At 44.6% G+C, this 23,307-nt stretch overlaps 1 protein-coding gene across 1 annotated transcript in view; it reads right to left on the bottom strand.

Annotated features, from left to right (window-relative positions):
- Window positions 1–17,860, bottom strand: part of zeb1 (zinc finger E-box binding homeobox 1) — a 48,262-nt gene extending 30,402 nt beyond the window's left edge. Inside the window, exon 1 of the mRNA XM_004080900.4 lies at window positions 17,739–17,860. Coding sequence (XP_004080948.1) covers window positions 17,739–17,796 — 58 coding nt within the window. The 5' untranslated portion in view covers window positions 17,797–17,860. The remainder of the gene's footprint in view (window positions 1–17,738) is intronic.
- Window positions 17,861–23,307: the final 5,447 nt, after the last annotated feature.

Here is a 23,307-nt window from a genome sequence, read left to right as displayed (position 1 = left end):
AGACCTGACTGGAGCCTCAACCACAAACTGTCTAAACATTTGGAGTCCGAGGCAGAGGTCAGGACGGCATGCTGACATTCAGATGTAGCTCCATCTCTAACCCAAAGGCAGAGCACGCCTGACAGCAACATTATGGCATGTCGCAAAAAAAAAGAAAAAAAAGCCTCCGCATGCATATTTCACTCATGCCCACCCATCTGTTATCTATGAAAGACGAGGTGGGTGCACTCACACAGCAGCCGTTTGTCCTTCTAATGGAGGGGGACGCAGCAAAGAGCAACTCTCATGCTCCTTTAATGGGAATGAATAAAGGATGAGTCGAGGTTCAACACAGGTTAAAATCCTGTTTAGCACCTCTGGCGCGGCGCCTGCTTCTGGAGGCAGGAGGGGCCAGGCCTCGAAAAAGACAGCAGAGGAAGACATCAGGAAGAGTTTTAGCATCAAGGTGTGAAGTCTGTTAGTTGACTAACATAACTGACTATTGTCCTGTGTGACAGCATGAAACAAATTCATTTCCTCTGAAAAGAACATACAGCAAATGTGTCGGGCTAAAAATTCTGGTCTTTTTCCAGATTTATTGGGCATCGCATCCAAAACGCTGACAAACTGTCAAGTATTCAGTCAGTGACTGTTGACTGATGTAGTGATGAACAATTGAAAGAGCTGGAAGAGCTTTATCCTTCAAAAAAAAGTAATCGCTTACTATACTTACTATACTAGACATACATGGTCTTTAGTATACTACTCAACTATATATAATAAAATAAACTTCAAATGTAGTATTATTTGCCATGGGATGCAATAATGGAGCATCAGAACAACTCAGAAAGGTTAGGTTCTTCTTGAAAATGCAAACGTATTTTGACGCTACCTTCAGCTGCATTGCCATTGACTATGAAGTGGCACAAATTGGATTTGTGATACTACATTTGCCTAATGGAAACATGACAATTTAAAAATAACTCGCATTTATCTAAAAAAAGTTTTTTTGCTCTTAGAGGAGGTGGTTGTTTTAGAGACGTATCAACGTATTTCACAAAGCTGCAATGGAAACACTTTTTTCAACTTAAATGAGTGACGTGACCAACAGCCACATGGCAACGTGCTTCTTGGTAGGAACTGGCTGCCTTTAGCACTTCACAGCGGGTGCTACCAGAGGTCCCACAGCATCACAGCTTATCAAAAGTTGAGCATGTCAGGCAGAATTGTTGGATTCACAGCTCCTCTGTAAAAATCACCAACACCATTTCCCAAAGTCGCTTCATCCGTAGCCGCTCATACGTGTAAGGAGCTCGCCACTCCATGGCCTGATAAGGACGCCAATGTCTCCTCTCCTCCTCCTCTCATTACACTTTTTTTTCTCCAAAAGTTTTGCGCATATGTGCAATGGAAACGCAGCCAGTGTTATTCAAACTATGAGTTCAATATGCTAACAAGTTAGTTAAAAGTCACGTTTTCATCAAGAAAACACAACAATCAAAAACTTTGTTTTCAAAACTCATGAATGTAGAGACAGAACAGTATTTTAACAAACAGAAGCGAGTGAAGGGAATGGTTGACTCTTCATTCGTGGCTATGACTCTATGGGGTATGGAAGAGGACTCTTGAACAGCAGAGAAGTAGAGAAAGCTACTTGTTGACACTGAGTCTGGTTCCACACGCCTCCGCAGACCTCCGCTCTTTGATCCACCTTCGAAGAAAATGAAAGGCACTGGAAAAGGGGAAAATAAGCAAAACAGGGAGGAACAACAACCCGGGGAGACGAATCTAAATCAGTGGCTTTCGTAGAAAAGAGACGCTGATCCAAGAGGACAAAGCTGAAAGGAAACATTGTGATGGGACAACGAGCCAAGCTCGCTCAAATTAGTTGAATTATTTGACTCTGCTGCCTGTCTACAGCCGTTGTGGAGCAGGAGGAGGTGCTGATGGTGCTTCCTCAGAATGGATCAAGATGGCTGCCACCTGGCCTGAGTTAGGCAGCATGAGAGTGCTCATGGCAGCATTCTGCAACACCTGTGCTCAACAGTTAGATCACCACATCAAAACGAGTCTGAAGGACGGGGGGTGGAGCCTAAAGCGTGCCTGAAGAAGCCACAAAAGGAGCAGCTCTTTTCGTGATGCTTTTTTCCTGCAGCAGGATCAGTGACAGAGCACAGGAGGTGCTGTGAGGACTTTTGTTTTATGTGGATCTTTAGACCACAGCAGAAATTGGAATGTTTTTTGAAGTTTCTCCAAGGCTTCATAAGTTGTTCTATAAACAGGGGAGGGAGTGCACCAAAAATGGCTCCATTTGTCACCCCAAAAAAAAAAAAAAAGTATTGAAGCTGCTAACTGGGCCGTTTAGCTTGTAAAACGGCTGGGGTATATGGGGGAGATGTGGCTGATGGCTGGTGCCATGTGACATGGTGTGAGCGCATCTTATTTTAGAGTGAGAGGTTGAGATAAGGCGCTAAAGGGAGGGACAGGAATGCTGAGCTGTCCTTGCCAGCCTCACTTCAGGGTGGAGGTCAGTCAACACCCAGGTTCAATTCTGTAATAATCGCCAGTTAACTGCAAATACGTGAATGAAAACGATTGGGTTTGTCCTGAGAATTCACTTTGTTCTTGCAGGAGCTGTTCCATTTCTTTGAGTGATCCCAACATCCCGTCAAAGCTCTCACGCTGTCTCCTCTTCCCGTGCGTCTCAGTGTCCTACGCAGCAGCCTATTTAGCTGCCATGTTTACATTCCTGTTTAGTCAGCCTCACCCAGGGGGAGACGGCTGCATCTCAGCCGCTCTCTTTATAAGGGCTCAATCAGTCACACAATGGTTACAACTCGCTGGATCCCCCACAGGTTAAACTTCTGGGATTTGGGAGTATGTAAATAGAGGAAAAATGGTACAATGCTAGAGCTCGGAAAACCTTTCAACAGCGTCTCTCTCTCTCTCTTGTTATGCCTTCTGTGTAACAGTGACTCTGGGCGGGGTCGAACTACCATAACTGGATGGAGCTGGAGGACGTCCTGAGGTCCCCGGCACTTCACCGGCCTCATCATTAGACAGACTGGCTCCTGCGGCCTCCGGCGGAGTGCTGTCTGCACACCCTAATGACCACCGACTCACTCAGCACGCAGCATTGCCACATTAGTCCAGCCCACAACGGCCCCAAATAAAGAAAGATGAGAGGGAAGCGGGGATGTTCGGCGCCCCCACAGGCTTGTAAGACATCACTCTGGCCCGCATACACGTTATGTTCTCTCTGCTTAATTTCATTATGAACTCTTTCTTTATAAACCTTGGTGGCTGGCTCAGCATGTCCAGTCTCTGGGGACATTAGGCTTTAGAAACAATGTGATTAAGCATGGAAAAGAAGTTCTAACACAAAAAGTTAAGCTGAAAAGTAGAACTTTTCTCTTGTAAGTCCAAAAAGACTTTTGGTCATTTTTGACCGTCTTTGATGTCCCATCATCTTTTAAACTTTTGTAAAAGTGTTCCCAGCGGGTGTTTAATGATGATTATGCAGTTTTCAGCCAAATACACAGGTTTCTTCTTTGCCAGGATTGTTGTAGCGCACTAAGCCAGCCCCCATTTCCCATCATCCATCTGTTTACATGCTCTCCCGCTAGCTTACAGCCCCCAACCTATTATTACTGGTCCAACAAAAATGGCGAGAAATGTCGGAGCTATCCAGCCGTGTTGTTTTGAGTCTGATTCCAGCTCAGAAGAGGAAAACAAAGACGTTCACGGTTCTATTTAAAAACCTGATTTTCATCGGAGTGGGTATTTATGATGATGCAGACTAACATGTTTACAGTACAAAGAGAGGAAAAAAAACACACGTTGTTTGCGTGCCTCTGCTGAGCAAAAAAACACGGGTTTGCTAAATGAAAGCTCAGCATGGAACCCCACAGAGCCTGGTTCAAGAGATAGCCGAGGGTTAACAAGGCTGTAAAACCCACATGATGGCAGGACAGAGCGCTACTCTGTGCTCAGCTGACCACGGGAGGTAGGAGGAAGCGAAACTGTGGGATGAAGACAGGGAGAGGTTTTGTGTTGTCGTTCAAACAGAAAATCAAAAAAGAGAAAGACGGCGGCTTTGGTGTGAAACAGGTGCGCAGGTCAGGTTGTGGGACGGCAGCTGATCATGAAGAAAAGAAGAAAGGCAGGCTATGTAAAACACAGCAAGTGAAGGCAGTATCTGCCAGAAATACTCTGTAAGAACGAGTCAATGCCGCGCATTGATTACCTGCACTCGGGTTTATGCAACATCCCCACCTGAGTGTACAATGATGGTGAAATCCCAGTGCCAGGCCGGGGTTTGCGCAGCACTCCGCCTGCCATGCAAACGAGCAAAGTAAACTCTTTATGTGTGTCACGGGGGTCCTTAAATCAGACTGGACAATGTGAACTAATGGCCTGGAAACTAACAGCACTGAACTCACACAAACCCTCATGCAGAGACAGATGGAGGGGGGGGGGGGGGTATAAAGGAGGCCAAAGATGGAGGGACACAGACATGTTAAATGTCTGCAGGCCTCTGAGAAGGCTTTGACCGGGGAAGTGACCCGGGAATACAGGTATCCTGCAGGCATTAACCTGCAAGCTGCATGAAGAAGAGGGGTGAGGTGCAATCACCTGTCTTCATCGCCTTTCTTTCACAGTTGACGCCCCCCTATCTCTCTTGAAACCTAAATGCAGGATCATTTCCACCGGGACCCCGATGGGAGCTCAGAGACGGCCGTGCTTAATCGATAGCGCCAGGTTGCCAAGGCAACGTTGATTTCCTGTCTAAGTTTTTGCAGAGCGCCAGTGATTGCGCCGGGTGTCTGTTGCACCTGCCGCCTGCCCCCCTCCCCCTTGACCCCCCCCCTCCACCGTTTCATCCCACTCTCCTTATCCTCGGCTCCCTGTCCACCTTCCAGCGCCGCGGAGCCGCCACTCACAGAAAAGAAGACACTTTTACAAAAGGCAAAACAGATTAGACCCACTATGTCGCCTTTGAACAATCGGCGCGACTAGAGAATGCCGTGCCCCGTGTGCCCCCCTCCCTGTTCATGCAGATGATTTTTAAACAAACCAGAGTGCTCCGTCACCTTTCACAATGGCAGTGCGTCGCCTATGGCCCCCATCTCTGAGGCGCACCTGGGGAGCACTACCTCCAAGCTGCTCCCCGCCCCCTGAAATAAATAAATAAATACAGCTAAATAAACAAAGTGACACAAGAGGAGTCGACACGTTCAGCTTTCTTTCTTTAATGGAGAAGCCATTAATCGTGTCTGATAACCACAATGCAGGACAGAGACATGATTAAGTGTCTCACTCTCCTGTAGCTGGGTGCCTTTGGGGATAAACAGCCCAGGCTGTGTGACTATGTGTGTGTGTGGGCCGAATATTAAAGCAGGTGAAGGAGACACACTCCCAGCACTATCTCCAGGACATCTGTGGGATGCTACAGTACGTATGTTTTCACTTTCTCCAGCCAAGGCCTTCAAGCGCATCCATCTGGGACCCCACCCCACCACAGCGCAGAAGTTAACCACTCTGTAGGACTCAAGTTGGTGCCTACTTCCTGTTCAAAAAGAGGGGGAGAAAGAGCCGGGTTTGAAAGGGGGTTTGGTGTTCTTGTTTGAAGAGCTGCAGACAGTTTATACGTCCGTGTTGACATAATGGGACAGCTTCGGTCAGGGTGTCAGCTTTTGAAAGAGCCACAGTATCGAGTCATTTGTCCATTCAATAGTGCATCAGACTAGCACTAATTTGTCAGTGTCATGCATGCTGTAGGATGTAAAGCTATTGACTTTACAACACTGTACATGCAGCCATTATTCTAGACCCAAAGTTGACCTGTCCTTCCGATATGAAGGAAACAGTTGCATGCATTTATGTGTCTGCATAAATGCTGTTGTCTGTCTGCGCAGACCCTCATCATCAGAGTATTTATGGAATGGGAAACATCAATTCATCCCTTTTATTAAATGACATTGTGCTTTAAAATCACTAACTTTGAAGTATTCATAATTTTTTAAGCCCTACTCAGATGAAAATTGTGTTTTTGTTGTATTTAACATGTTCTTGTGGCATTTTCTAATGATGGAGGACATTGATAGAATAAAGCTTTAAATAGCTATCCTACATATTTCTTTATTTAAATTGATCTGAATCAGGAGAAGACAAAAAAAAATGACGTAGAAGCTACAGTCTGCAGGCCACAAGCTCCCTGCTCCGCTCCATTTTGATGAGACAGACAACTGGAATCTGGCTGGAATATAAACAGCTGGAGAGCTCTAATATTGCTTGCAATTTTTCTTGCATCAGTATTGTTAGGTTGGGGTTGTGAGGGGCTGTAAGATAGCAGGAGAGAGTGTAAATGACAGGAAGTGGTGGTGGGCTTACTGCTTCCCAACCATCCCAAACCCACAACTCAGAGGAGGATTTCTAAAATCTAGTGCCACTCTGCAGAAACTATGTCCTAGAAAACGAAAATTAAAAGGCCGGTGGGAACACTTTTACAATAAATCAAAAAATTATTGGAGTGGGACTTTAAGAAACCAGAAAAAATTAAAAGGTATTTCTTTTTATAAAATGTTGTTTTATTGTAAACAGTATTCTGCATATAAAGACTTTAAGAGAAGGCTAGTGACACCATACATGTGTTTAAAACAACTTAAAGCCAATTGAAGTGTTTATTAAACCAGTTCAGCTTCATATGCATCCAGAATACTGTCGGTATTCCTCCACTTGTTGCTGATTTACTTTCAATATCTATTTAGGAAACTTTGAAAGCATTTGTTTCTCATCTATAAGGTCAGAGATTAAAAAATGAATCACCTCAATGAATAAACCGCTGTCTTATGCGTGTACCCTCAAACAATCTGGTGCAAAGCAATGTGGTCAAGGAAAGTGTGCGCTGTGTGTCACAGAAGACGCTGGCTGTCGGACTGGATGGAGCTGATCCACGCACACACACACACACACATACAACAGGACGTGACGGCGTGAGAGCCAGAGAGCAAAGATCAGCCTGCACAGAGACGAGGCGCTGAAGCACACCAATCGTTTAGTCTTACACACACATTAAATCCAATCTGTCTGGACCAGAACCCTAATCCCCTCTCCACGGCCATGCAGACAGCAGACAGTAATCCTCCATATTTGTGTATTAATAGAAACAGCCTCCGAGGGGCCTCTCTATATGTTGTGATGTATGTTTTATTAGTTGGTTAATCTGCTTGTTTATCAGAGGGCTGGTCCATTCGAACATGGGTTTTAATAAAACACAGGCAGCCTTGACTGAGGGATAAGCTCCCCAAGGGCGGCTGGCTCCGATAGACTCATCATCAACAATAAACAGCTTTACATCAACATTATCTGTCACGGGACGATGCAATTATCAGGTGGAATTCAGACCCCCTAACAAGACGAAGGCCGGATAAAGCTTAACCCAAATATGAGCCTGCTACCTTGTTACTGTGACGCCTGCTTCATTCACCTCTGTGGGCATTTCTGCTTCACTATCTTTGAATCTCCTAAGTGCTCTACTGGAGCGGCGGAGGAACGACAGGGAACAGAGGTGAGATTCCTTCCCATCTGAATCACGTCAGCTCACCTCTCGGCTCGTCTAGACGCTGTGTCACTGCCACACCCCGCTGGACATCTGTCCTGATTCAATAGATCTGCCAGACAGCCGTTCGATTAGAAGGGCACCGTTTTAAATTAGCTGCTGAGTCGGGGAGTGATTGAGAGGCTGAAAAGCGAGGGAGCAAGGGAGACATTGTCTCTCAACAACGTGCCGGCCAGCAAAGTAGCTCCAGATAGGACTTTTTCCATGGAGGCATTTCATTCATAAGGTTCAATCTTTCCTGCATTTATAGACCCTCTCCAATGAAAATTGAGTTTTTGGTGGCTATAACATGTTTTTGTTGCATTTTTCTCATGATGGAGGCCATATGTAAAAAAAGAATTGAAGACTAAAACTGCATTTCAGAGTTTTTTTTTATTCAAATTGTATGGATAAGGCGCAGATAAAAATCCTTCATTTGAAAAAGCTTGGATTTGTGAAGCAGCAACTGAAATGGACTCTGTTCCATTCTGATGACTCCACTTGTAGACAAATAGATCCATGTATGTCTTCCTAGTCTGAGCTGGAATCTGAATCTAAAATATATCTGATAATAATATATCTGATATTACTCGATGTTTTGTGGTATCGGTAATGCTAGGTAGGGGATGTGAAGGGCTGTAAGATAGCAGGAGAGAGTGTGAGCAAAGGCATGATGGGATATCAATGGAGGGCTAGCAGTCCCGCCCACAACTCAAAGGGGAATTTTTGATGACTCCTGCTGCTCTGCAGGAAATATGTCATAAAAAAAGACACAAACCTTTAGAATTTGCCTAAAATATATATCAGTAATCATGATTGCCACATGAACATGTAAAAAACACCAAAAACGCCATTTTCATGGGCGTGGTAAGCGTCGATCCAAATGACCTCTGTAGAGTAAACAAACAGCTTTTAAACATCTGCCCAGGAGAGATAGAAAGAGAACCGGTGGGAAGCTTTTCCTCCCAGATCTGTTGATTAGGAGCAACCAGACATAAAAGGAGGAAATCAAACCAAAACAAAAAAAAAGGACTGAAGATCCTCACTAAGGTCACGCTCAGGGCACTATACAGACAATAATCAAGAAAATGTTCTCAAAAACTTTATTTAAACACACGCACACATCAAAAAAAGAAGAAGAAAAAAAGAGCACAGCCTTTCAATGCAGTGTGACCATGTGACGCTCACAAGGTAATCTCATGGGAGCATCCCCCCACCCCTGAGCTCCCCTGATGGACTGTAACAACAGGAAGCCAGCCTGGCCTGCATCATCACAGCCTGCCACACCCACAGATAACTGCTGCCTGGCTCACACACTGCCCTGCTGCCTTCATCCCTAACGCGCTGCACTTATCAGTTTAAAGCCTGATCTTCCTGAAAGTGTCCGCTGTGGGGCGGATGTATTAATGGCATAGGGCCTGGGGCACGCTGCAGCCTGGCACCATAACAAGGAAGAGGCCAGGCGCAGGCAGGGGGGGTGGGGGTGGGGGGTGGACCTTTCAGGGACTGAAAGGCCCTTGTTTATCTAGGTCTCTCTGGGAAGTCAGAGATCTGCAGTGAATAGGAACCAGTTAGGAGTGATGGCATAAAAGACCATGGAGGAAGATGGGGGCGGGGGTTGATTGAAATTCAGCTCAGGCCACTGTCATGACAGCTTACCCCATGCCAGCTGTGGCAGCAACTAAAAGAAGCAAGTGTGTCTTTTGTGGGTCAGGCTTTAGGCGCAGAGTGATCCATGATGTGTCGATGATTAATCATCAGAAATAACCATGACAGATACTTTATAACTTCCAAAATGCCCACTCTGATCAGGGGTCTCACCTAACCTGTTATGGGAATTACCGGGACACTCTTCAGTCCTAAGAAGTGAACTGTTTCTGCAGAAAGACTCCGATCGGATCGAGACCCTTTGACGAGTCTGGAGCAGGCGGGTCAGAGCTCCGTCTCCAGGCTTTCATGTTTTCTGCCCCGGTTTTTGGCCTGTGCAGCCTCTGATGAGGATCCTTAAATAGGCCGCCACAGGTGCTGGTGCTGGCTGGGCGAGGAAAGGATTTGGGGGGGGGGGCTCGGCTACAGCAGAGCAGCAGGAAGCCTCTTGTTTTCCCAGAGATAAAGGGGCTTTTAGGTTGCATCCTGGGCCGTAATCTCTCATACACTTCCTGGTTTTGTTCACTGTGAGGTAAGAGAAAACGACGCAAGTAACCTTCGCCCCGAGTTGCTGATCGATAGCCCCCTGATGAGGCAGGATGTGTTTGCAGTGGAGGTGTGTTTGAAGAGCAAAAAAAAAAAAATGACGACGCCACGCCGCAGGTTTCACTTTGAGGTGCATTCAATAATGGCCTTTGATCGGGAATGATTTATGGCTTCTTTTATTCTGAGTGCTGCTTCATTGAGGAGGATGATTGTAAAGGTATGCATAGAAATTCCTTTCTGACCTCTTCGTCTGCTTTTAGAGCACAATTAAAATGGTTCCACGCTCTTTTATCCTAATTACTGAAAAGATAACCCTCCTTCTTCAAATTCAAGCTCCTACTTAAGCAGTCACTTAGAGGCGGCCCTGTGCCTGAAAAGATCTATTTAGTAGAATTTTGCATAAAGGGCTTTATTGAAATGTTGCCGTTGAAGAAGAGTGTAAAATTCAGAGGAACAGGCCACACGCTCTCTCTGAAGGAGTTCCTCCTCTCCCTCTGCTCCTCTCTTCACATCTTTATCATGATCATGTCCTTCTTGAGAAGGCTGACGTTTGACCATGAGCCGCGTTTTCAGCAGCCTCAGATCGGCGCCTCTCCCCCCCAGCCCCACTGTGGTGCTGGCTCTCTCGTACTTTTGTCAGGTGTTATTTATGAGTTGTGTATAGCTGACTTGCTGCATGCCTGCAGCACCTGCTTTGTGCTGGAGAGCCGGTGCAGCTGCTAGAGACGCAGGGAGGGAACTTTGAGAGGAGCAGAACGCTGACCGGCCGTGTGGCGCTCACAGATTGCACAAGTATTATTGAACGTTGTAGAGGGAACAGCAAACAAACGCCGTCTTAAGTTTGACCGATAACCTGAAACTAATCACTTAAAGGCCGTGTTTTACTGACGGACTTGGGTCTCGATAAGGAAGGGGCTGTTGAGCAAACAGGCAGGAAGGCCTTATTATGGACATCCAGTACTGTCTGCTGCTCTCCCTTTTACTGAGCACTCCCAGCACACTTGCACTTATAGAAACATGCCTGAGGAGGCCCTGTGGTGTTTCACCCTTTCAACAGCTGAGCGCTGATAGCAGCGGGCTGAGCCTGGACAGGTGTGCTGAGACGGGTCAGAGGTGCCCGACTCAGTTCCAGCCTCTGCAGGGCCTCACAGACCCTCTGTAAAAATATTGTGCTTGGCTTTTTCTTGCACGAGCATGTTTGCGGAGCATATCGAAAGTCAACAGACTAAATATTATAAAGCATGTGTTCCTCACTGCAGAAAAAAGAAGAGAGAGATGGGACAAACACTGTCTTGTGTGGGAATTGTCTAAAGGTTCCTACAGTTATCACCACAGAAGAAATGACTGCATTATACACCTGCTCTGATGCTACATCCATGCCAGGCATGTGACACATGTTTAAGAATGTGCTAAACGCAGATACAAGCAGGGACGGCCTTCTTCTTCTTCTTTTTCGACTCTTTACTGGTGCATGTCCACCATCTCTAGTTTAAAGAGACTTGGTGTGAAATGTGGAAGCGGTGAAAATCTAGTGAATCTTGCTTCAGGCGTTTTCTTTCACAGCTCTATTCTGATAAGACTTGTCATATCATTGCGGTCGGGTACAAACCGTGATAATCAATTTCTCCTTCATGATCAATTATTAGGTGGTTGGCACGTCCGTGAATTTAAGTCTTTGTCATCCATTACTTACTACCAAATCTGAGTCCCTGATTGGTCAAAGTTCAAACTGGTTTAACTTTCAATGCGTGTTTAAAGGGCCTATACCATGCTTTTCATGAGCTTTTCATAGTAAACAATATCCATGTATATACTTTATTACCTTTGGTACACAAAAGAAGGATTTTTTAAAATTCAATATTTGATATTTTCTTTTCCAACCCAGAAGTAAGACGACTCGATCCCTGAGGCATTGGTGTTCTCTCTTTAGGTCTTGCCAGCATGTCTGCGTTTCACCCAAGAAGAACAAACATCATCCAAACTTTTACAAAGATAGATGTGCATATAAAAGGAAAGCATTTTGTCGATCACCACAAGTGTGTGAGCCTGGGGGCGGTGCTAGCAGCGCAGACTCTCCCTGGAAGGGGCTGTTCTCACTCATCCACGTCACAATGTGAGAACTCGCTCATTTTTTGTGGACTGGGAGGGGCTGGTGCTCAGAGAGCAGGTTAATAGAGGAATACTCAGAAACGTGTAAACGGATCAAAATACCGCTTTGGGGTTTTATTTTCATGAGGAATGAACATTATAATACAATTAAAAGCTTGAAAAATGTTTTTTGCATGATATCAGCCCTTCAATGGCTGCGCGTTTTGTACGTGGAGCCCAAAAACTGTCGTAAAAATGTGCGTAGCTACGCGTGAACGTGTTTTGAACATGGAAGTCAAAAATGTGAATATGCGCACGTTTACATAGACTCTTCGATTAAAGTGGACGTTTGAGCGTGCATGTGAACATAGCTTTTGCAGCAGCTGATGAGTACGCTTTGGATTGGCTGAAGTCTAATCGTGGTTTAATCAACTGAACCCCCACAGATGCCTCCTTGTATCCAGCCTTGTCTCAGGTTTGTCATCTCCCCTCATTAGCCCTGCATAAGTGTTTATCCATGCTGACATCCAGAATAGCAGTCAGCTTTCTGTCGGACTAACTAACAGGGTGACTAAGTTTTCTTTTTTCTGGGTGTTTTTCTTGATGGAGCTATCACTAGGCTGACCGAGCCTGGTTAGTTCAACGCACTGTGGGCATAGCGGTGGATTCGTTAGTCACTGTGGCCCCTGGGACATCGCAGAAAGGCTGTGCTACGGGAATCAGGATGTGAATATGAATGTGCAGCCCCTCAGGAGGGCCATTATCAGTTCTGTGTGCTATGGAGAGGAAAATCAATACGGTCATCATAAGAGGCTGGAAAAAAGCCAACAACTAGGCTGTGTTCAAGGAACAAAACATGGCAGTGGAGTATTCTACATCTGATGTCATCCAATTTTATCTCTGTTGATGGACTGTGGACGACAACAAGGTCAGGCCCGTCCAGCATCTCTGTAAGAAGATAAGTCTGGTGGTTTGGAGTTACACCAGAGGTTTTCCCCAATGAGTCTTTGGCACAAACACAAGCTGGTGTAGAAGCCCCACACCAGACCTCCTTCTGCCTATTGTGTCAGTAAAGTCTGTTTCATTAACCGCTCCACTGAGGACCCCGAGAAGGGGAGGGCATGGACGGGCGGGAAAGGAGGAGGTGGTGGTGATTATGAGGGGACATGGAGGGGTGTGCAGACAGACCCAGAGGGGCCCAGGGTGGGTCTGAAGAGCAGCCACCAAACATATGATTAAAATCACATATCAAGAGACGGCACCGGACATGCCGTACATGACGTTTACCTTCGCCAGGATGGCAATTCAAAGGTAATCTTTCCCTCAAGTATACGCTGCGTGGAAGGAGAATATTAACTCTCACCCCCACACCTGTGAGGATGGACCAGAGGAGGAGGAAGGAGCAGATAACACTTCTGGTAAAACAGCAGAAAGGAAAAAACCCGTCTGCGTGCACATGATTCACCAAAGAGGTTTTCTGCTCAGTTACTCTCAGCTGGGCTCTCCTCCCCGAGTCTGTTGGGACCGTTGGACACGACAAAGATCTTCTCTGAACAATCCTCACAGCATCCCTGTTCACTAATTGTACCTAAATGAACATTCATGATGGTGAGGGGCAGCCCAGGATGGTGCCATTCTGGGGGTGTGTGTGTGGGGAAGGGGGGTGGGGGGGTGGGGGGCAGGTTGCTCCAGTGCAACGGTTGTGTTTTTGTACAGTTCAATGAGCTGATGCGATGCTACAGGCTCCCACCGCCTCATGCTGGTTGTTACCCCGTCACTGCCCCACAACTCCAGCCCCTGCCCCACTCAACAACTGCAGGACACGTCTGTCCTTTCTGACGGAGGGTGCAAGTCATGTCATCATCAGTGAGGACGTCGCCAAGACACTTGCAACTCCAACTAATGCAGATGCAAAATAAGGTCTCCACGTTAAATACACGGGACAGAAACACCACGGGGACGTTTCCATGCCAACAACTAAGCATCAGGCAGGTGAGGGACACATTTCCGAGACAAAAATCTCAAACAGAGGGCTGCCTCGCAGACTCTTGAGGGCCAGAGGGCCGTGTGAGAGAAGGATTTAAAAAATTCTGTGAATGTTCCACAGATTCCACCCTCACAGGGACCTTTGCGAAAAGAATGGGTCATATGCAAATGGCATGCCCAGTATGAAGAAGGTTCCCACAAGCTGAGTGTGAAAAGGGCTCTCCCTCCCCATGCCGGGCAGCTGAATGGCCCTTTTCTTTTGGCCCTGAAAGTGTATGAGGTAGAGCAGGCAAACTGCAAAGGTAACTAGGCTCTTTCTCCTCAGGCTTTCTCACTAAAGCCTCAACACACAATGGTTCATTTAGGTATTCAGCCACGCAAACCCCAATAAAGCACGTGCATGCGCAGTTAAGGGGGTTACTGAAACTGACTCTGGGTTTAAAACTACCTCTTTATGAAGGGAGAACATCTTTTTATGGGCTAATGCTCCTCTTCTCCATGGGAGTAGCTAATCATTAAGCTGCCTTCACAGCAGCACATACATAGTCATAGATCACATCGTTTTCACTCTGGCATGGTCATATGAGCGGGCCTTCCCCTAACCCTACAAGCTTGAACCTTTCCTCACCGCAAATCTTTGTTTTATGTTTTTTCTTGATAATTAAGGACAAACCAGGGAAGAGTCTTCTTGGATTGGTCTGACCCTAAAAATGCATCTGGGAGATGGCCGCCATATGCGTCATACTTTGCATCTGCCAGCACCGACGCCTCCCCACTTGTCACCTGTTGTACCCCCCTCCAGCCCCATGGTCTGCCACAGTTGAACAGAGGAGGGGTCAGGGAGGAGTGGGGGAACAGAGGGAGGGGGTGAGGTAAACCCCCCAATCGCCCATCCTCCCTCTCTTCTTATTGAACAGAGTTGAACACAAACACAATTGGACATGCTGGAAGCCCCACAATAGCACAGAGGGGGGAAAGTGAAGTCATACTCTGAGAACGCATGGGTGCCTAGGTCAGGGGGCAATCAACAGCACCCCTAGCTACTGTGTCTTGACCCACCTCCACCCCCGCATACCCCACCCACCATCACCAAAATAAAGGACAAGCTGTGGAAGGAGGAGCGAGAGATAGAGCGACCGGGGTGGTGGGGGATTTTCTTCTTACTTGGCACTTTCAAATGAAGCTGGTGAGAAGCAGGGAGAGAAATGAAAAATTTCCTCCTCCGCTAAGCTTCCCAGACCACAGGGGTGAACCTTTAAATGTAAACAGGTGTCTTTTAAAACACCCAAGTGGCATGTGGAGGTCTGGAGCAGAACCAACATCCACTCCAGTCCTGATTGTGGCCCAAATCCGCTGCTGGTTCCACAGCACAACCATGCCATTGTTTTTCATTGTTTCCCCACAAATCTATCGTATGTGGCTGTTTAGTATCCGAGGCGTTCCGTTTACCTGATTCCAGGTCTGTGACACTCTCCAGCAAGCAGTTACATTGCAAACGCTCTATAAATGTAATGAAAATGCGGAAAAATGCCTTCTGAGTGCGAATTTAAATCTGGCCCAGCACCACAGCCCTGTTTATTTTTGCAAAGAAAGTTAATACCACACGCATTCCTCTGTTCCCCAAATTGCTGTGTTAAATTACCGTTGCAGGGAACGGCTGCTATTCCTGAGGGGAGCTGATTTGGGGGGGGGGGGGGGGGGGGGGCGACAAAGGAAGCTGCAGTATCCAGCCGATTGCAAACACCTGTCGCCCTGCTGGCTGTTAACACCTTTCTGTTTACAGCGGAAAATGAAGCTCACCTTGATGTTGCTACACCCTCTTTCTCAAGCACCTGGCTAAGTCCCTGGCATTAATCAGCAAAAAATCAACGTACATAAATTATCATTAAGAATGAAACAAAAATAAGATTTTGACACATTTTGCCAAGCCAGTAAAGCTCTACTCCTGTGTGGTTCATGGGACAGATCATTTGCCTGGTCAGAGGGAGGATAAAGTCGAAAATGTTTGACCCACACCACAATTCTTTGGATACTCCACTTCAGTTAAAAGCTCCAAAACTTTGGTGCAGATCAAAAAAACTGGTTGAGATTGAGATCTTTACTACAGTTTAAATACAGTTGAACTTCACATTAAGCAGAAAAAACAGCTCGCAGCATTAATCTCTATCAGTAGATGAGTAGTGGAGAAAGGTGTTGTTTTACGGAGGTTCATTCTGGTCAGATAACCAGCAAGACTAGTTTCTTCTTCATGCTTCTTTTTCCTTCCTGTTTTGGGCAATCGCCTCATGATTTTTTTTCCCGACGTCTGCTCCACTTCTGGCCTTGTAGGACCAAACCTGATCCACTTCAGGTTTGGTTCTGACAGTGCATCGGTTGAGGCAAACCAAAGCAGTCACAAAGGGGTGGAATATTAGCAATCCTTATTCTTTTAAAGGCTGATTACACAACACTGTCAAAGTATAAAAGTTAAGGAGAAGGTGAAACCATCGGAAGCAAAAACAAAACAAGCAAAAGCTCTGATAAAGAGAAGGACTAAAAAGTATCAACAGTAAAAAGTACAGCCACAGAACCAAACATCAACGAGAGTGAACTACACACTTTTTGTTCAGATTTATAGAATTTAAAATAGAATTTCTTTCGGAAATGAAGTTAGAAGACAACTGGAAAGAGATTCAAATCACCACAGGGGGGGAAAAAGCTGAATCAGCACGGCTCTGGAGAGTTTCACCGGTCAACACGCAGGACGAAGCTGATAAGGTCTTCCAATATTGCCCTCAACACCGGAAACGAACCTGTCCCACCAACCAAGCACTCTTAAAACGTGGCGATATGATAATTTCTCGCGTCCAAAAGAACCTGAATGTGGACATTTTTGCCAACAAAAAAGGATAAAAAAAGCACATAAATGTGTTTGGATCGCAGCAGAAACTCCGTTTGCTCTGGTTTTACAGTAAATTTAACGGGCTGGGATCAATGAGGAGACAAGAGAAGTCCACGGTCCCTCTAGAATCAGAATTCCCAGCGCGCGGCAGGACAGGATCCGCTCTCCTTATATGGGCTGCGCTCGCGCTGCTCACACAAGCGGCGCGTGAGATATCCTCGCGCTCTGGATCCCCGCTAGCTTCCAGCGGTCACTTCTCCGTGGTCAAAATAGTCAAAAAAGATCCCCAAGAAGGACGAGTGTAACGTCGGGGGAAAAATGCAAGGATGAAAAAGAAGTTCTGAAATTGACAGCTGTTCGAAAAGCGCGTCAACTCAACACACATTTTCACATTTTGTTGTCTTTTTAAAGCGTCAAAAAGTGTCCCTTGCAGCACCAAACTAAGAAATGTCCCCGCACTATTCTAAGCTAGAACACAACAGAAAGATTGGATCTGAGAGTTTACTTGTTTTTCTGTTCACAATTAAAAATAACGTGTACCTGTGAGGTCTCTTCTCACTCTTTTATTTAAGTGGTTGGTCGCGAACCGCAGCAAGAGTCAGGTATTTTTTCACAGAAAACATGTCCAAGTTTAGAGCCGGAGCCCTAAAACTTAACAAAAACCGAACAAAATCAATTAAAGTCTCCACTTTCGAGAAGACTGACTCATTTTTAGGCGTCAAAAGGGGCAAAAAGTGACGGAAAGATCCTGTCCGCTCCTGACAGAGTGAGGTGCGTATAACGGTCCGCGGCGCAGCGGACCGCTAGGCGGAGGGAGAGACGCCACCCAGGTATAACGGTACAGCGCACAGGCTGTGATACGGCGCTCACTTGCTACTTCCCACCACTTTCAGTCATTAAAAACAGGACTTCTGTGCCGCTCAACTTTCGGCCAAAATTACTCGGACGCTCAGCAGCCTCCAGACCGCCTCTGACGGAGGGAAGCACCGCGCTGGAAGTAGTTTTACTCACCGCTGGTCCTCCTCGGGTTCGCCTGCTTTCTGCGCTTACACCTGGGGCCATCCGCCATGATCCTTTCGTTGTGTCTAAATGCTGCCGAAGAGTCACCTCCTCTCTCACCCCCCCTCTCCCCCCCCCCCTCCTCCCTCCTGTCTCCCTCCCCTTCACCTCCCCTTCTCCGCACCTGGTTTACGACACTCGGGCTTTTACGACATCACCTTCCTGCACATCCCGACCCAGAGCGGTCCGGTCCAGGTCCGGGGAGTGAGCGCGCTGTGCTCCCACCACCCCCACCCACCCACCCATCTCCTCTTTCTCCCTGTCCCACGATCACGAACCTGCGTGATCTACTTTTGAGTGTTTGTGTCATGGATTCATGAAACATAGAAAACAAGTTCATCTTCGAATTTTTAGCAGCATGTTTAATAGGCTGCTTCATTATTTACTCATTAAATTAGACTATTGCAAATGAACTCACATTCCCAAGTTACAGACCAGCAGAGGTTAGAGGAGCACCAAATAAAAATTCAAACCATCACTCTTCCACCACCATGCCTAACAGGTACTATTCAGACATGGTCTTTTTTTTACATTATAGTTGAATCACATTTAATCAGTGATTTTCTAGCTCTACTATTATGAAGTAATAGTTTTTTAAAGCTAACTCACCTGTAAAGTTTGACACAAAAATTTCAACCTTTCCAAATACTACCAAAAATAAGAAACAAGATTTGTACTTCAAGAATGCTCTGAGCTTTATAAAGTTCCACTCCGACTGTCTTTTGATGTATTTTTGAAGTGTTTACAGTGATCTCTTATTTATAATTACACTGTTTTTAGCCACAAAACAAACAAACTAGGACATAGTTTCTGCAGAGCGGCAGGAGTTCATTAGAAATTCACCTTTGAGTTGTGGGCTAGACCGCTGGCATGGAGTAAGCCCGGCCTCACTTCCCATTATCTCTCTGTTTATGTGCTCTCCCGCTAGCTTACAGCCCTTCACAACCCCAACCTAACATTAGCGGTGCAACAAACATGTTGTCTGATATTGGAGCTATCAGATGGCAGCTCTGATGAGGAAAATAAAGACTCACATCAGCCTGATCGCCCACATGGGGACGCATCAGACTGGAACAAAGCATGGAGTTAAGAGCTTGCTGTAGTACATCATGCTTACAAGCTTTTTCAAACTGCATTTTTTCGTCTATTCGTGATTTACAATGGTTTCAATAAAGTAATACACAATTCAATTCTAAGATTCATTTTCTTTATAAATGTCCTCCATAAAAAAATAGGCCATTGCTTGTTAAAAACACAATTGTCATTCGAGTGGGTCTATAAAGTTTCCAATACTTCAGTAGACTACTGGTTGCTTGTTTTTTTTTTTCCTTTTTAAATAACAAATTAGTCTGGTGCTCACAGAGAATGAGTGGAAACCCCTATGACGTTAAGGAAACTCTTTGTTCTAACTATAACATAATATTATTTGCTAGTTTAAGTCAGTAGTGATTTACACTTTAGGTAAGCAACTCCTCTAAAATATTTCTAACCCTCTTTTTTTTCTTTTGAGGTCAAAATGCGTATTAACTTTTACTTCTAATTTTACCTGTCTTGTGAACTTTTAATCAACTGAACTAAATTTTGAAAACCATGCCAACATCTTTTCGGCTGATATTTAATTTAGAGTGTGCTTAACCCTTGTGCTATCTTAGATGACCCCACCCTTGCATTGACATATTCTCCCTACCATGACAAAGGTGGATAAAGGTGGAAAGATTTCATGTAATCCGTGGACACCAGTGAAGATCACAAATCATTGAAGAAAAAAGGTTCAGCGCACTGTCTAGTGGGTCTAGATGACCCAACTCCCAATGTTAAAGTGCCTAGGATAGCACAAGGGTCACGAGTGTGTGTTATAATCCGAACCACCTTGTATTTGGATTTATTCTGGTTGTGTTTAAGCAGTTTTGAGAGATACATGACACTCTGTCCAAATGTTTGGTTGAGTGTCATTGTAAATACGCTAATGTGGCTAACATGTAGCACTGTCGCACTGTGTTTTTTTTTAACGTGCTATAAGAATGGGAATTAGCGTAGTCACAGTTAAGTTTGTTTTAGTGATATCATTCTGTTTTTTACGTGCTGCATATAATGTTGGAAGCTATAGATATTGTAAATATGCTAATGTGTGTACAAACAAGTTCTGGAGTTACTGTGTTTAGAAAAAGTCTAATTACAGACTTATCTCTCTTTTGTATTGCTCAATGTGCCTTATACTGTAGTTTGGTGTGCCTTATCTATTACATAATTTCAAAAATAGGCCATTGAATGACGATGCGCTTTATAATCTGGTGCCCCTATAGTACAGAAAATAGGGTACCCTTGAAATTTCAGCTAACATCAGTATTTTTCTTTTTTTTGGTGGTTTTAACTGTGTTTTGTTTCTACAGCCAATTTTTCAATCAGAACACTTCATTAACTACTTCATACTTTTAAACGTCCTTTAATATTTTAGCATGCCTTAGCATCTACAGTGCAGAGGTATAGCTGTTCACATTCACACATGCATCTTAGCAGGAAATACAATATATTGTTGTTGCTAATTTAGTTAAAAAGTGTATGTCATTTTATTAGACGTGTACCAAAGTTTTGTTTGCACTGATATCAGACAAGTTATAAAGTCTACGTAACTGAATTTATTTTTAGTTTGCAAATCAGTTAAGAATTCATTACGTACACAGAGGTTTTGAATAGTGCAAAAAAATGTTTTATCTGATGTGTCATGACTGAAAAAAATGTAATTTTTTTCTCTAATTCTGACCCAAAAAGCAGTTAGGATTTAAAAAGATGCGTTTGTGAAGCACAGTGGGTTAAATCAGGGCAGACAGAGTGTGGATGTGTTAGAGAGGAAGAGGTCATGAGACTGTCATCACTGATTCAATCCTCTACCTAAAGAAAGACCCCGCTGTTCTCCTGATCCGAGCGCAGTGGCAGTGATGAGGAGGACGCAGACACGCAAGCACAATCAGCAGGTTCAGACTGTGTCCAATCAGACCTAAACACACTCACAGTGCTTAACACACAAGGCCCTGTGTAAATAAGAAAGAAAAATCCAGGATCACATGTCTGAGGTGAATTCCACTGGATGCTTGATGGGAAGATGGGCTGTTAACTCAGAGCAGAATGAAAGGATGCTGGAAGTCCCATGACTCGTAACGGCAGGACAGAGGAGCAGACGCTGCTGAGAGGCTGCAGCTTCGCTTTAAGCAGATGACTGCAATGCTTCTGCTGCCTGGACTCCTGCTATCTTAGATGTTAGTTTTTTTTTTGGCCTTTTGTTGAAGCTGAAACTTTAAAGTTTTATCCTTTTGCTTTGAGGACTGAATTGGAAAAAAAAAAAACAGCTTTTAAGGCACAAGCCTTTCTGGTCGTGTGATATTAATCTATTGGGATTCAAAATAAATCTGATCAATTAAACAAATTATTTATGAACATTAATATAGTTTTAAAAAAACTTTGAATCAAAATAAAACATCTTATAAATGTCGACTGTCACAATTTAGAATTATGTAAAATAATTTATGAAATAATACAGATTAAAAGATAACACTATCTTGGAGAAAAAAGGAAAACCAAATATACCCTGTGATTTAGTACCATCTATATTCACCTTCAGAACACCTTCAAGTCCTCGTTATCTGTGTGACTTCTCCAGTCTATATCTACAACAACTTTGCTTCCAAATTTCGTCAGTTCTTATCTAATATTTTCCATCTCTCCTAAGGTTTAGTAACAGCACGTTAACAGGTTAAATTCTGGACTTTGAATGGATTAATAAAAAGAAACGGTTTTCTTTCCAGCCTTTCTATTGTTATAGTTGTTTGAAAAAGGCCTTTTCATTTTCCTGTGAGGTTTTGCTGCGTAAACCTTCCATCTCAAGGCTTGTCCTTCTCCAGAGGTCTTTAAGGGATGTTCTTGTGCATGTCTGGCTCAACAAGCTCCTCCCCCAGTCCAGAAGCATGTGTGATGGGTTAATTGCGGATTTTAAAATGCTCCTTTTAATGAGTGTTTGTTTGTCCCTGAATGTGTGCATGTGATGGGCTTGTGACTTGTCCGAAGCATGCCGATCCTTCGCCCAAAGACGGCTGTGAAAATAAAGACGGATGACCCAGTTTCAGTAAAACAGCTGGACTCACATCCCCCAATCGTCACCTTTCCATCCCATGCCTGGCAGTGGATGTGAGGAGTTTCTGACAACAAGCTGACCCTCATCCCCCATCGTCAGGTCTCACAAGACAATGTTTAGAGGTCTTGACGTTTGTTCAGACCATAAGAATCAATGGCGTATACCTATATAGCGCTTTACCACCTTCCTTGAATGCCCAAAGCGCTTTAACGTCACAGTCCTGCTCAGCCACACACAGTCACACACTGATGGTGGCTCCGCTGCTGAACAAGCTGTGACCACCATGCAGGAGCAATGTGAGGTTCAGTATCTTGCCCAAGGACATTTCATTGTAGTTGTTGGAACACTCTAAGCAACAATGTTCCACATCCAAAAATAAAAACATTACTTACCCCATTGATTTGACAGATTCAAAGTCAGACCTGAACCCAAGGTTGCTTTTGCTCTGGACATTTCCAAAGGCTGGGTTTGAATGATGAGTAAACACAATTAAATATTACACCTTCTTTTGGTCAAGCTGGATGTCACACATGAAAGTGAGCAAAATATAGAAAAAAACTACCTGAGAATTGGAGCTCGGAATAAACTAAAAAATGACACAGGTTGTTGGATTTTTGGCTAAATAAAGCATAATTATTATCAAAAGACCACTGGGAATGCTTTTACAATAGATGAAAAGGTGATTGGAATGGGAGTTTATACAGTGTCAATGGAGGAGACATTGCAACTTTTGAAGATTCCTGCTGTGAACTTTCTTTTTTTCTGTTCTTAGACTACAGAGCTTATGACTTTACTGTCTTTGGTTCTTTTATTCACTATGTTCATTAAGAATGAGCACTCACGTTGAAGTAAACCACCTTACTTGCAAAGTAATCGGAGACCATTGTTCTTAAGTGGAAAGAGTTCTCTTGCTAGTGTGCACTAGTTCTCCTGCCAAATGAATAAGCCTGTTTGTGGAAACGCACTCTGGTGCAGATTAAATGAGGAACAAACTTTTAGGAGTGACTCCATCTCAAATTTGCTGGTGTGAACCTTGTGAATCATCCTTGTTCTTGTTTATAACTCTTTCTGTGATCAATTGGTGAAACCTAATTTTAAGTATGTGTCTTTACAATTTTTTTATTAGATGTGCCTAGTTTTCGGGACTCACACCTGATGTGAAACAACTTGCAAGTCAGAGGAAGTCTTTTATTTTCTTATGGATTCATGCCACACATGTAAATACAACATCGAAGTATTTACACATACAAACCTTTGTGATTGCTGGACAATCAGCTTATCATTCAGCTACATGTGACAGCTTGTATACAGTGGATGGCAGGTCTCCGGGGTGAATAATTCAGTAGCAGTGGAGCGCTCCAGCTCTCAGGGCAGGTTGCCCAGACAGAGAGTAAT

The sequence above is a fragment of the Oryzias latipes genome, chromosome 20, assembly GCF_002234675.1.
Source record: "Oryzias latipes chromosome 20, ASM223467v1".
Classification (NCBI taxonomy): domain Eukaryota; kingdom Metazoa; phylum Chordata; class Actinopteri; order Beloniformes; family Adrianichthyidae; genus Oryzias; species Oryzias latipes.
The sequence above is the reverse complement of the archived record's forward strand: the minus strand, read 5'-3'. Positions and strand labels throughout refer to the sequence as shown.